Source organism: Apis dorsata, unplaced genomic scaffold (assembly GCF_000469605.1).
Source record: "Apis dorsata unplaced genomic scaffold, Apis dorsata 1.3 scaffold_52, whole genome shotgun sequence".
Classification (NCBI taxonomy): Eukaryota; Metazoa; Arthropoda; class Insecta; order Hymenoptera; family Apidae; genus Apis; species Apis dorsata.
Window position 1 is genome coordinate 1,830,405 of NW_006263353.1, and position 12,498 is coordinate 1,842,902.

At 31.3% G+C, this 12,498-nt stretch overlaps 1 protein-coding gene across 2 annotated transcripts in view; it reads right to left on the reverse strand.

Moving 5' to 3' along the window:
* Positions 1 to 39: 39 nt before the first annotated feature.
* The window catches only part of LOC102671996 (octopamine receptor Oamb), a 15,403-nt gene continuing 2,944 nt past the window's right edge, over positions 40 to 12,498 (reverse strand). Inside the window, exons 2-9 of one of the 2 annotated variants that reach the window (XM_006609210.2) lie at positions 9,360 to 9,497; positions 8,536 to 8,634; positions 8,321 to 8,448; positions 4,209 to 4,346; positions 3,343 to 3,625; positions 1,735 to 1,896; positions 1,089 to 1,399; positions 40 to 310 (exon numbers count right to left, since the gene is read on the reverse strand). In XM_006609210.2, the coding sequence (XP_006609273.1) occupies positions 193 to 310; positions 1,089 to 1,399; positions 1,735 to 1,896; positions 3,343 to 3,625; positions 4,209 to 4,346; positions 8,321 to 8,448; positions 8,536 to 8,634; positions 9,360 to 9,497 (1,377 nt within the window). In that variant the 3' untranslated portion in view covers positions 40 to 192. The remainder of the gene's footprint in view (positions 311 to 1,088; positions 1,400 to 1,734; positions 1,897 to 3,342; positions 3,626 to 4,208; positions 4,347 to 8,320; positions 8,449 to 8,535; positions 8,635 to 9,359; positions 9,498 to 12,498) is intronic. The other variant, XM_031515064.1, reaches the window with a different exon arrangement.

Here is a 12,498-nt window from a genome sequence, read left to right on the forward strand (position 1 = left end):
TTAAGACACCGAAGAAGCTCGACTGTTTTTTTTTTTTTCTGTCGCGAATCCCAGTCCATCCTTTCGCACTCGATTCTCGTCGTGCTCGATTTCGCGGCACGAAACGTGAAATCCTCAGAAGGATTGGATCCTCACTTTCGAGGTTCTAGGATCGAAGGTGACGCGCTGAGCGCCACACCTGGCACGCTACAGTCATCTCGACTCGCTCTGCGAATGCACAGTCGGTTCTGAGCTTGGGTCCGGGTCCGAGTCGTCGATGGACACCCCCTGTTGGGGCACTTGCATCGAGTAGCTTGGGCTCCGATCGTTTCTACAAATGGATTTGTAGAATCACTTATGTGACTTACAATCGTGGATTGTATCTTTTGAGAAGATGTGATCAATTTGGATCTTGGAAATGACAGTGATTTGTTGTGGACTGATGCAATAGATTGTAAGTGATATCCTTTGTGGAGTTTAAAATGATACTGTGATAGTTTTTTTGTTGACTAGATTGTTGTGATAGAAGGTTAGGTATGATATGATAGTTTGCTTGTAGAGAGTAAATTTTATTGAGATATAGATGTTGTGAAAAGTGAATTGATATTATTATCAAAAGCTTTCATGTTGGATAGTTTACAAAATGAAAGATTGGATTGATATCACAGTGATATTGATTTAGTTTGTATTGGAAGATAGATTGATACTATATTTTATTAGAAAATGGAGAATTTTTGATACTAGATTGTTACTACAATAGTTAACTATTACCAACTTATTGTGGAAGGTTAATTGATTGCCATATTGGTTTCCTGTTGAACTATGATATTAATGGCATAGTTTGTTGGGTGTCTTATTGTGAAGGATAGATTGTTATGGGAAGTTAGTTGAGATAATATTAAAAGTTTTAGGAAGTTTGTAGTGTTTGATGAAGTTAGAGATTTGCAAATAAAATAAAATTAAATAGCAAACAGAGAATCATGTTTTCAATTGAGTCAAAGTTGAACAATCAGTTGAGTCTATCGTTAAATCATATTTGCATAATTAATTGAGAGAGATTCATGATTTAGATTCATGACTTGATTCGAAAGAGATTTATTTTCACTCACCTGATCGCTAATTGACTTCCATCGCTGCCGCGTCTCAAAGTGTTCGTCCGCCGTTTGCAGAAACACTTGCAGATGATACTTTTGAACGCAAACCGGAAGTCTTTGCTAAATAGCGCGTAGATACACGGATTTATTGCGGAATTGCAGTAGCCTAGCCAAAACAGTACGCTAAACACAGTGGGGTGGATGCAATTGCGGCAAAAGGCGCGCACCAAGTACATTGTGAAGAACGGAAGCCAGCAGAGGATGAACCCGCCGACGATGATGCCCAGTGTCTTCGCTGCCTTCGTCTCCATTCGAAATCTCTTCACCTGGATCATTATAACAACTTCATGTATTCTTTAACATATATATTCTCTGCAAATTTTTCACAATCATTCTTTATAATTCTTTATTATTCTTTTTTATCATTTATTTACTTATAATTTTATATAAATCAATCAAACTATAATATTAAATTATACATTGATTTTAGAATTAGTATCTATAGTTTTACATAAATTATTAACAGCACAAATGTTTATTAGTGTTCATTTTTTACTCTCTCTTTCTCTTTCTCTCAATATAATTCAATTATTAGACATTCTATTAGATCAATCAATTACACTCTTTTCAATTTTCAATATTTCAAAAGATTGTGCAATACCTGAGCTTTAATATTTCTCTTCCCCATCTTCATCACCCTTGGTTTCTCCTCGGTGCCTTGAGTGAGCTCCCGCAACGACATCTCATCACCCATCATTTGACTCTCGCAGCTGTTCCTCCTGCTAGGTCTTCTGGTGCTTCCAACCCTGTTGATGCCGCTCACCTGTCGCGAACGTATCGAGACCACGTTTAACGACACCGTTCCCTCGATATTTTCCTCGAGAGACACACTTCCAACGTGTCACCAGAATTTTACGATTTCACGATCGTGAAATCCGTTTTCTATCGTAAAATCGAAACCCATTTTCGCTACGCTCTGTTCGTTCTGTTCGCTATTTTCAGGGTTTTATCGGATGTCGCAAAGATAGACAAATTATTGATTCGAGGCTATTGGGAGAGGAGAAGTTGAGAAATTTTTTTTCTTTTTTATTTATTTCGTAAGAAAGCCAAGAAAATTTCTATCGTTTCTTTCATGGTAGAATAAAGGAAAATGTAATTGTTGTTTCAAAAATATTTAATCTAACGATTGTTGTGACGTAAAATTGGATGTGTGATAGATTGTGCACGTGCAAGATTTTTCTTCTTCAATTCTTCTATTCTCTCAAGGCTTTTCTTTCAGATTATTGTATAAGCTACGAAAAATATTTACGTATATTTTCCAATAAGATCTTTTTATCAGGCTCTATATTTCTTTATTATTTATAGTCACATGAAAATCAAATTTAAATAATAAAGTGATAATAGCGTTAAATGATAAACAATTCAATATATAAATTAATATAAATTTTATAATAAATGCAATAATATTTTTGCATTTATTATATTTTTTATTAAACTTAGACAATAATCTTCAAAATTGAAAATAAAGGATGATACTATATATTTTATTATTTTTTTCTTCCACTACGAAAAAAAAATGATAAATAAATTTTCTTTTCTGATCATTATTTGATAAGTTGATGGATTTTTCGCTTCACCGAGATTAATGAATGAATTTTGAAATAACATGTGACTTCTTTTTTATGGCCAAGAGTTAAAGATGGAAAAAGCTGTGGACGGATTTTTATTCGTGCAAAGCTCTTGGACAAAGATTTCGAGGCGTTGATGCATATTTATGGCGCCCTGTAAACGTTCTCTGACTCCTCTCTTTCGCGCGATTTACATTTCAGAAAATTTAATTGCACGAGAAAAAAGGAGGACAAAGAGTATTTCGATTTCGATTTTTTCGAAGAATTATTTTTTACATATTATATAACAAATTGATTACCATTCGAAAAAAAATATTTTCTTTAATAAATTTCAATTTTTAGATTATAGATTCAATTTAGATATTTATGGAAATTCATATTTTGACAAACGTAATCAAAAATATTATTATTATTTACATTAAAAAATCCTTATCCTTATTCTTATTTCCTTTTCAATCTTTGATATCAATTTATTGAATTAATGTGTAATATCATGCAAAAATTTTATTATTTTCAATAATAAAAAGATTAGCAATTTCAATTATCTTTCCTTTTCATATAATTGGAAAATTAAATTTTTCCAGAAGAAAGGAATAATATTAAAGGAATGAGAGAGTAATTCATTCGAATCACAAAGTTACCTTTAAATGAGTGCTTCTGGGGGTTGGACACAATTGACTGTGCGTCTGACCATTGCTATAATGCACAGAGGTCTGGGAACACTTGGATGGCGTTCTTTCGAGGGTGTTACACTTTGTATTCAACGTCTCGGTGCTCGGATACGACACCGAGATTTTTATCTTCTCCCTTTTCACCGAGCACCGACTGTTCGACTCAGGACTCCTCGGACTTCCGTTGTTGCTCCCATTGTGCACGCTTCCTCGGCCACGATGGATCCTCAAGGTCAACCTCTCTTCGTCGAATCTGCAGCACAATTCGTTCGTAGCACTATTTCTCATAATCGATCGATAAGTATATTTATAAACTTTTTACTTTTTAAACAAATTAAAGATGACTTAAATTGTCTTTAATTTTACGTAGATTTTGTTATATTGTGTTATAATTGAAAAGTAATTAATTATAAAAAATTTCATATTTATGTAATATATAATTATTAATTTAATATTTCAAGATGTTGCTTATTTTTAATACAAATTAATGGTTGGTTAAGTGAGGAATTTGATTTTGACATTGTATGATAATTAATATGATAATTGAAAAGTGAATAATTTGATTTTTCTATTTGATAATTCTACAATTTGCAACAATTGATTTATTTAGTGAAATCACGAGCATGCGAATTAAAATTGATTTCTATAATTCAAAATTCTAATAATGAAATAATAAAAACAGTAGGTTTAATAATTCCTATATTTAATGATTAACTTAATTCTGATAATTTTATTGAATAATTCCTGTATTTAATAATGTTTAATAGTTACTTAATTCTGAATGGTTCTTTATTGAATCAGCCATTCAACAATCTAAATACGAGACTCAATTTTACCTAGAGCCAAACATTTTCGAACTCTTTGTCGTGCGGAAGCCTTGATTAATAGCCTTTGTGGTGGAGACGGCCGCGTTATAGATCCTCCAGTAGAAAAACAGCATGACCAACATCGGTATATAGAAAGAACCAAGAGCGCTGCAAATAAGTTTTTAATTTAGTACAGAAAAGGGGAAAGAGAGAGAGAGAGAGAAGGACAGAGTTAAAGAGGATAATTTCGTTTCAAGATAGGCGCTCATCCCTTGGGCATTCTTAGACGAGGATCGCGTTTAATGGAGCCACCTGTTAAGTCCCTACTTCGTTTTGTCTCGTTTCGCTTCTTAGAATCGACAGGATTAATTATAATTTTATTTTATTTTATTTTATTTTAATTTGTGTTATCGAGTTGTGGTATTTTATCAAGATTTTAAAAGACTCAAAATTGAAAAAGGAGTTGATCAAGGAGTAATTGAAGATTTTAATGAAAGATTGGATAGATTGTAAAATGGAGTTTAATTTTAAATTAAATGGTTGGTTGTTTCTTCTCTTATTTTTTTATATTTGCAATTTTTGTTATTCTTTTATTTCTTAAATTTTATTCAGATGAACATCCGGAAGAAGAGTGTATGTTACATTTTATATATAAAATTTACAGGAAAAATATAATTTATTGCACATTGCAAGAATTAAAGGAGGAGGAAAAATTTAAAGAATAATATTTTTCATAGTGGGACAAAGTTGTGTGTTATACCAGCTGCTTTTTTAATTATCCCAGTGAGCAATAAACTGTTTTTATTTTCCTGTAGATTTTATGAAATGTAACATACATATTTCTTTTAGCTACTCATTCATTTCTTTTTTAATTTATTTCTATTATTTTTTATTACTTCTTTCATTTTCTCTTTTTAATTCCTTTCTAATTTTCTTATCTTCCTTTTATTCTCTTTTTCTATTATTTTCATATTTGTACTATCTTTTATCATAACATTTCTTTTCTAATTTCAATTTACAATTTTTCACCTTTCCTATTTTAATTCTTCTTTCTATTTTTCCTTTTTGAAATATTTCATCTTTCATACCTTCTCTCTCTAAATTTTCTTTCTTTTTTATACATACATAATAACTTTTCATAGAAAGAAAGAATACCTTTATAAAATTCCAGAAAATGAAATAAGAGTATTTTGTATTATTATCTTTCATCGAAATTAATTTTTTAAAACAAAATGTGTTTTCAATTATACTATAAACAGCTTACTCTCTAAAACAAAATAGAACTACCTCTATGTTTTTCATTTTCTCTGTAACACATATTTCATCTTCACAATTGAAATGAAGAACAGGGGGAAGCATCGTATCGAAAACACAGTGGTGTGGCGGTAGGTTTCATTGAATTTCCAGTTTCGCTTTGACATATCTTTTTCTACACGAGGCCAGGATGGAAAGATACGAAACGCTCGCTCGCAGATAGCCTTGTAAACTTCGTGTCTATGGATAAAGCTACTGTTTGTCTACAGTATTGCTCTTTGTATCAGATAAGAGATCAAGTTGTGCCCCTTTGTTGACACACTCACAATAGATGCTGATGAATAGAGGGCGCTTTATCTTCTATCTTTCGATCGCCATGATGGAAAAAGCGAAATGAACTCTATGCTATGAAATTGCACGTGTCACGATCCAATGATGAATTTTATTGTGTATTTTAAGCGGGGAATTAATTTTGATAGATTTTATCAGGATACAAAAATCAATTTTCTCAAATTTGTAAATGGGATCGATGATTTTTATATTGAAAGAACTATATTTTAATTTAAAGATAATTTTAAGATTTGACGTAGCTTTAAAAATTAATTTTGATAGAATTAGAATTAATTAGAATTTATTAGAAATATTTAATATCGTTTAGACAGAAAATTAATCTTGATTTGAATATATTAGAAGAATAAATTTTAGAAATATTAGATATAGATTTTGAATTGTGACAGAAGATTAATTTACACGATATTTAATTGAAACATTACCGTATTTAAATATTTTAATAAAAGTGAAAAGAAATTTTCTCTTTTAAATACCAAAATTAAATTCAATACACCATTGTACAAAGAATATTAATTACTTTTCCTGATAGATTTTACGATATTGAATAAAAATATTTCATCATAAAAATCCAAGATTTTTGTCGTTTCGTTGAATTTTAAAAATCATTTGAACGATATAAATTCGTATTGTCGAACGAAACGAGAAGCTTTCAATACTACAACAAACGGTTTGTTACATCACCGATTATAATTCTTCTTTTCGAGGAATTTTACATTTACAGTGAAAAGGTTTGAATTATCACGGGCAAAGTGAAAATGATAACACGAGGGAACGAGGCACCGTAAATTTATCTGGCGCAAGGATGGAACATTAACCGTCTACTCAGTAGCTGATTTAGATGCAACGTCGGGCATAAACCGGCGTGGATTGATGAACACGCCGATCGCGATAACACGGTAAGAATAGACACGATGTTTGCCAGAAAATTCAGACCTAACTCTCCACGGCTTAATAATTTTCAAGGCGGATCACGTCCGCTCTATTACGCGTGTAATTTTGTATTCGTTGTATTCTTGTGTTACGTGATTTGATCATTCGAAAATATTGTTCGAGATCGGCCTGTTAGAGAATTGGAAATATTGGAAATTTTTGAAATTAGGATAATTGGAATTTTTGGAAGTTAGGATAAGGTTGAGATTTGATAGTTTTTGAAAAAAGTTGTTTACAAACATTGGTTAAAATAAATTTGGAGAGTTTATAATTTTTGAGAAAAGAGAATTTTTCAAAGAATTTTTCAAAATTTTTATCAAGATATTTTATTAAGAGATTTTTTTTTTTAGGGAAAGGAGTCTTGTGTAATGAAGTTCTGAAAGTTTTTGGAATTTTGAAATATTGAAATTTTAAAATTTCCATCAAATGGAATTTTTAAAAGTTTCTACTTCGAAAATCTTTCATTCCAATTAACAAGATCCCTCAAATTCGAATATTCCCCATTAATAATTCTGATTGACAAAGTTAATGTTGAAACCGTGGGATTAAGGAATCCAGGTGCAGGTGTTTCGAAACTCTGAAGCATCAAAGCGTCGGAATATCATAATATTTCAACTATCAAAGCCTCGAGGTATCATAACTTACAGTGTTAAAGTGGCGAGATGTCGAAATGTTCTAGTATGTAAGAAACGAAACTTTACGATCCTAGTCTCAGAACTATATTTTCTATTTCTGGGAATTCAAGTTGTAAGATTTACAGCACACATTTACTTTAAACTCTGACTCTAATTTCTATTATTTCAATTTTCCAAATTGAAACGATTCACACTAATTCCATCTTGTTTATTTTACAAATCGATTCAACTGTACGTCTAATTTTTTAATTTCTAAATTTCTAAATTTTTAAAATTAAATAAATTTACAAATCTCTTTCAAAAAATTAGACATACCAATTACTACAATCTCTTTAATTAACCAATTATCTTAATTAATGATCTCTTCCATTCTTCAAGAAATTCAAAACCTTAAAATTTTCATCCCAATTAGCTTGCAAATCCTTTTAAAAAGTTTCCTCACCTCGATCACCTCCATACTTTTCTAACAAGTAATCTTAATCTTCATTAAGATTCTTCACTCACAAATTTATAGCCCAGAGAATTCAAACACAAATTTTCACCCAAATTAGTTCACAAACTCTCTTCAAAAAGTGTAATTTATCTCAACTTTTGATTTCCTCTAAAATTATCCCATCCCAAAAATTCAAACATTACAATTTCCAATCCAATAGTTTTACAAATTAAGAAATCTTTACCAAAATATCTAATCTTCTCTGAAATTCCAAAAGAAATTCAAATTCTATAATTTTCATTCCAATCATCCTTATATTAATTGTCTCTCAACCTTCTCAACTTTCTCAAACTTCACAAAAACTCTTTCACTAAAACTCCTTTCCCCAATTCCTCATCTCTTACAAAATTCTCCACTCTCCAAAAAAGAACTTTTCAACCCCCTTTGAAAAATCTCTCTGAATGAAACAAAGAGTAAAAAGAAAGTATAATAATTCTTAAGTTTTGAGAAGACGATTCACAAAACTTTCTATAACTCACCTATAAACGACGTAGCCGGCATCGTTGGTCAGCTCGCAGATCCAAGGACACGGTTTCATGGGGACGAAGATGGTGGTGGTGTTGAACGGTCCGTTTTGAGCAAACGTCATGTTGTGCGCGGGATGAGACTGCGTGAACAAGATGGAAGAAAGTGGTAGAAAGTGGCAGACACGTTGCTAACGAGGGTACGAACTGTCGAAATTGGTGATAGTTACCCGTTTGTCTTTCCAGCCGACCAGGGGTGGGAAGCAGATGACGAAGCTCAAGATCCACACGGTTGCAACCAGCAGCCTTGCTCTCCTCGGCGACATGATCTGGATTTCGAAAATTCAAAATGGTTTCATGAGGCGATGACAACAGAAATTTAATTCGAAATTAATTTTTTGATATTTTTTTAACACGAAAATTTGATAATTTGAATTAACACAAAAGGGGAAAAATAATTTGTTAATTTGTGTGTTTATTTGATTGATATAAAATGGAAATTTAATTGAATTTATAAAAAATTAGGATTCTTAGAATAAATAAGAATAAGTTGGAAATTTTTTTAATTTTTATTAAAGTTAAAGTATCTTTATAATTGAAATATTTGAAAATTTGTCAAAATATTTGTAGAGATTCTTAGAAAATTAAAACTTTTTCTAGTTAAATTTTTTAATCTTTCCAAAGAATTTAATTAAGCTAATGAAAACTTGCAAAATTATTTTTCTTCAAACTTACGAAACAAAATTAGAAATCAATCATTCGCAATCATTTTTCTAATAATATCTCAATCTTTCCTATTTTTCCAATTTCTGGCAAGGATTAATAAAATTAATAAATCGAGCGTGTGAATTCAAACGTTTGACGATCGTCGAACAATTCGATCGATCAATTAAGCCATTCCAAGCTGGGAACGTCGAATTCATTGTCCATTCGACAGAAACAGAGGCTCTATATATAAGTGAGGGGAGTAACCAAGTAGGGGACAAATGGCTTCATCGAGCGTTTCATCGTACACCTGTTCCACGAAATCGAATAATCGGTAAATGGTACTTGCCTGAGGATAACTGACTGGCCTGGTCACTGCTAAGTATCTATCCAGGCTGATGGCGCACAAATTCAATATCGACGCGGTGCACATCCATACGTCGACCGCCAGCCAGATGGAGCACCATAGATCACCGAATATCCAGACCTTTGAAAGCCGAATCGCAGAGGAATCCATTAGGTTTCGAAATCTATTTTACGTCCCGGTTCGTCTTTCAATTGGCGAGACATTGTTCGCCACTATGCACTATTGCGTATAACGCGGATAATGAAATATATATTTCGTGGAAATTTCGTGTGATGTGTAAATTTCGTGTATTTTTCGATTTTCCAATTCTCAATAATAATAATCTTCTCAAACTGAAATTCGTTCGAATAAAATTCGAACGAATAAAATTCTTTCAAAGATTTTTGGGAAAATTTTTGGAAATTTTTGGAAACGAGCTATGATAATCGAAGGATAAAGAACGAGAAATAAATAAATAAAGGAATAAAATAATTGGAAAAGGATTGAGGATAGATTCTTTTTTTCTTTTGAAATACGAAAGCTAACCTAAAAATTGAAAGATATCCAAGCACTTTCCCTCTATATATCGTATAAATTTTCCACGATGGCTTTATGGTTTCTCGTTATCCTCTCGTTTCCCTCATTTTAGACGGACTTCAGCGTTGTTCATCCATCCACGTTTCGATACATCCCTCTATACCTGCCGTACAATACCTTTATCCATCCTTTACTCTGCGTTTCAATCTCCTCGAAACCAATAATCTTTTTCTCTCTCTCTCTATATATATATATATATATCCTATCCATACGAGCAAACTTGAGTCGAGAATGTCGCTCGAATTTATATATACGATACATAATGCACGAGAACGTGAATTTACGTTTTCAAACGAAGCGTTTTTCGAGACTTGTACATTTGTTGAACGTCGTGTTTCTTTTAACTGGTGTTTTTGGTTTGTTGAAAAAATATTTATAGATATTTATAAATTATGAATTAGGATGTATATTTGTTTACAATGAATTTTTTTATTTTATGTTATAATTTTCATAAGTATATAAGTATTTATATAGTTTAAGAGAGGATTTTTAATATCCATTCTTAATTTCTTAATTTATAATGAAATAATAAAGATCCGTCTAATTAATTAATTTCAATAAATGCTTAAATTTGACATCGAATCGTAATTTTTGATTAAATATAATTTAATTAATTAGGATAATTCGAAAATAAATTGGAATATTGGAGAAGTAGAAAAGTGGCCTTAATTGTTTTCCAATTTATCTTGCATTGTTCCAAGGTAAATTGAAAACTGATCAAGTGTACTCTTCCGCTTCTTATACCTCCTCTCCCGATATTTCAATCTTCCAATTTCCCTTCGAATCTTACTAATCAATTATATAATTTTAGTTTCAAGCATGGATGGAAAGAGGACGCTTAAAAATATTATAACAATTATATATTATTCTAAAATAAATTAACAATCGATCGATTATATATATATATATATATTTTTTCTATATCTTCTTACATCTCTTTTGTGAGATTTCAACCCTCTAATTTACCTTCAAATCTAATTAATTGTATACATTTTAAGCTTCATGTAATACCAATTATAATAATCCCAATATTAATATCCTATAATAATCATAATTATAACTATATAAAAAATTAATATAATCAATTACAAATATTTTCAATTCAAAAATTCTATAACTCTTTATATTAAATAAATTTTTATTTTCTATATATAATTTATAACAATTAAATTCAAAAATTTCTACTTTCTAATTCTAATTATCTATTTTTCCAACATACAGCCAATACAATTTATAACGATTTTCGCAAATTCCAAAAATAGAGAATCAATAAAATCAAAAACTCCTTCCAATACCTCAATACTCAACAATTTCGATTATATCTATCGACCTCGGCCATCACGAGACGCGTTATCTTCGTGCTAAGACGAGAAGCCGACACTTCGATCGAGCCTTCCTCCACGGGGTGTTGAGCATAATGCACCCCCATGAGCGGCAGCTGTAACCGCCTCGCGCTGTGCTGCGATTCAACCACCTCCCCGACGACGCCAACCACCTGTTTCGGAATTATCCTCGACCCTCCTGTCCACGCTCTTGTTCGATTCGATTAATCTAACCCTCCCTCTCCCTCCACTATCCACCCTCGCGATGCACGGCCGTTATTAATAACTCGACCATTGGTGTGTTTCGGGTTTAGTTTCGGGGGATGTTAATTAACTTGTTCGTCATAATCCTCGATTCGTTAATTTCGAAATGATAGAAATTCGATATCAGTCAGGTTAATTTGAATGGTAACACAGGGATCAATTGATCGATCATTTATTTATTTAATATTGTTTTCTTATCCTTTTCAGATTCAATTATTCAATTCTGTTAAAATAAATTAACAATCGATTATATATATATTTTTTTCTATATCTTCTTACATCTCTTTTGTGAAATTTCACTAATTTATTTATATTAATAAAATATATAATATAATTATTTATATTAACATATATTAATATATATTAATACGTTTAAATTTAATTAATTGTACAAATTTTAAGCTTCATGGAATGTATCAATTATAATGATCCCAATATTAATAGTAATATTCTATAATATTTATAAATATATAAAAAGTTAATATAATTATTTCAAAATATTTTCAAATCAAAAATTCTATAACTCTTTATATAAAATAAATTTTTTGCAATCTCATTTCGTGTACACTATTAAATAAATATTTAATATGAAGGCGTATTATTATTTTACCAGAAGATCATTGAAATACATAAAGATTCGAAATTATAAAATATCTCTCAAGATTGTAGTATTCAAATTCTTTGAATCCAAATTCCAGCCCCTTGAACCGTGGCAAGAAGCGCAACAATCTTCCGTTTCCTCGCCCCATCCCTCCCCTGAAATCCAACCCCCAAGAAACCTTCATCCTTCGGGGGTTGAATCACTACGAAAGGAAGGAAGGAAGGAAGCAAACTGTTGCGCCTAACCCACCCCTTCCCCTCTTTCCCTTCATGTTATTTCACTTCTTCGCGCTTTTTTTAATCTTTTGCCAATCTGGATCCTTCTCTGGATGATATGGCGGGGATGTGTGTATCGAAGG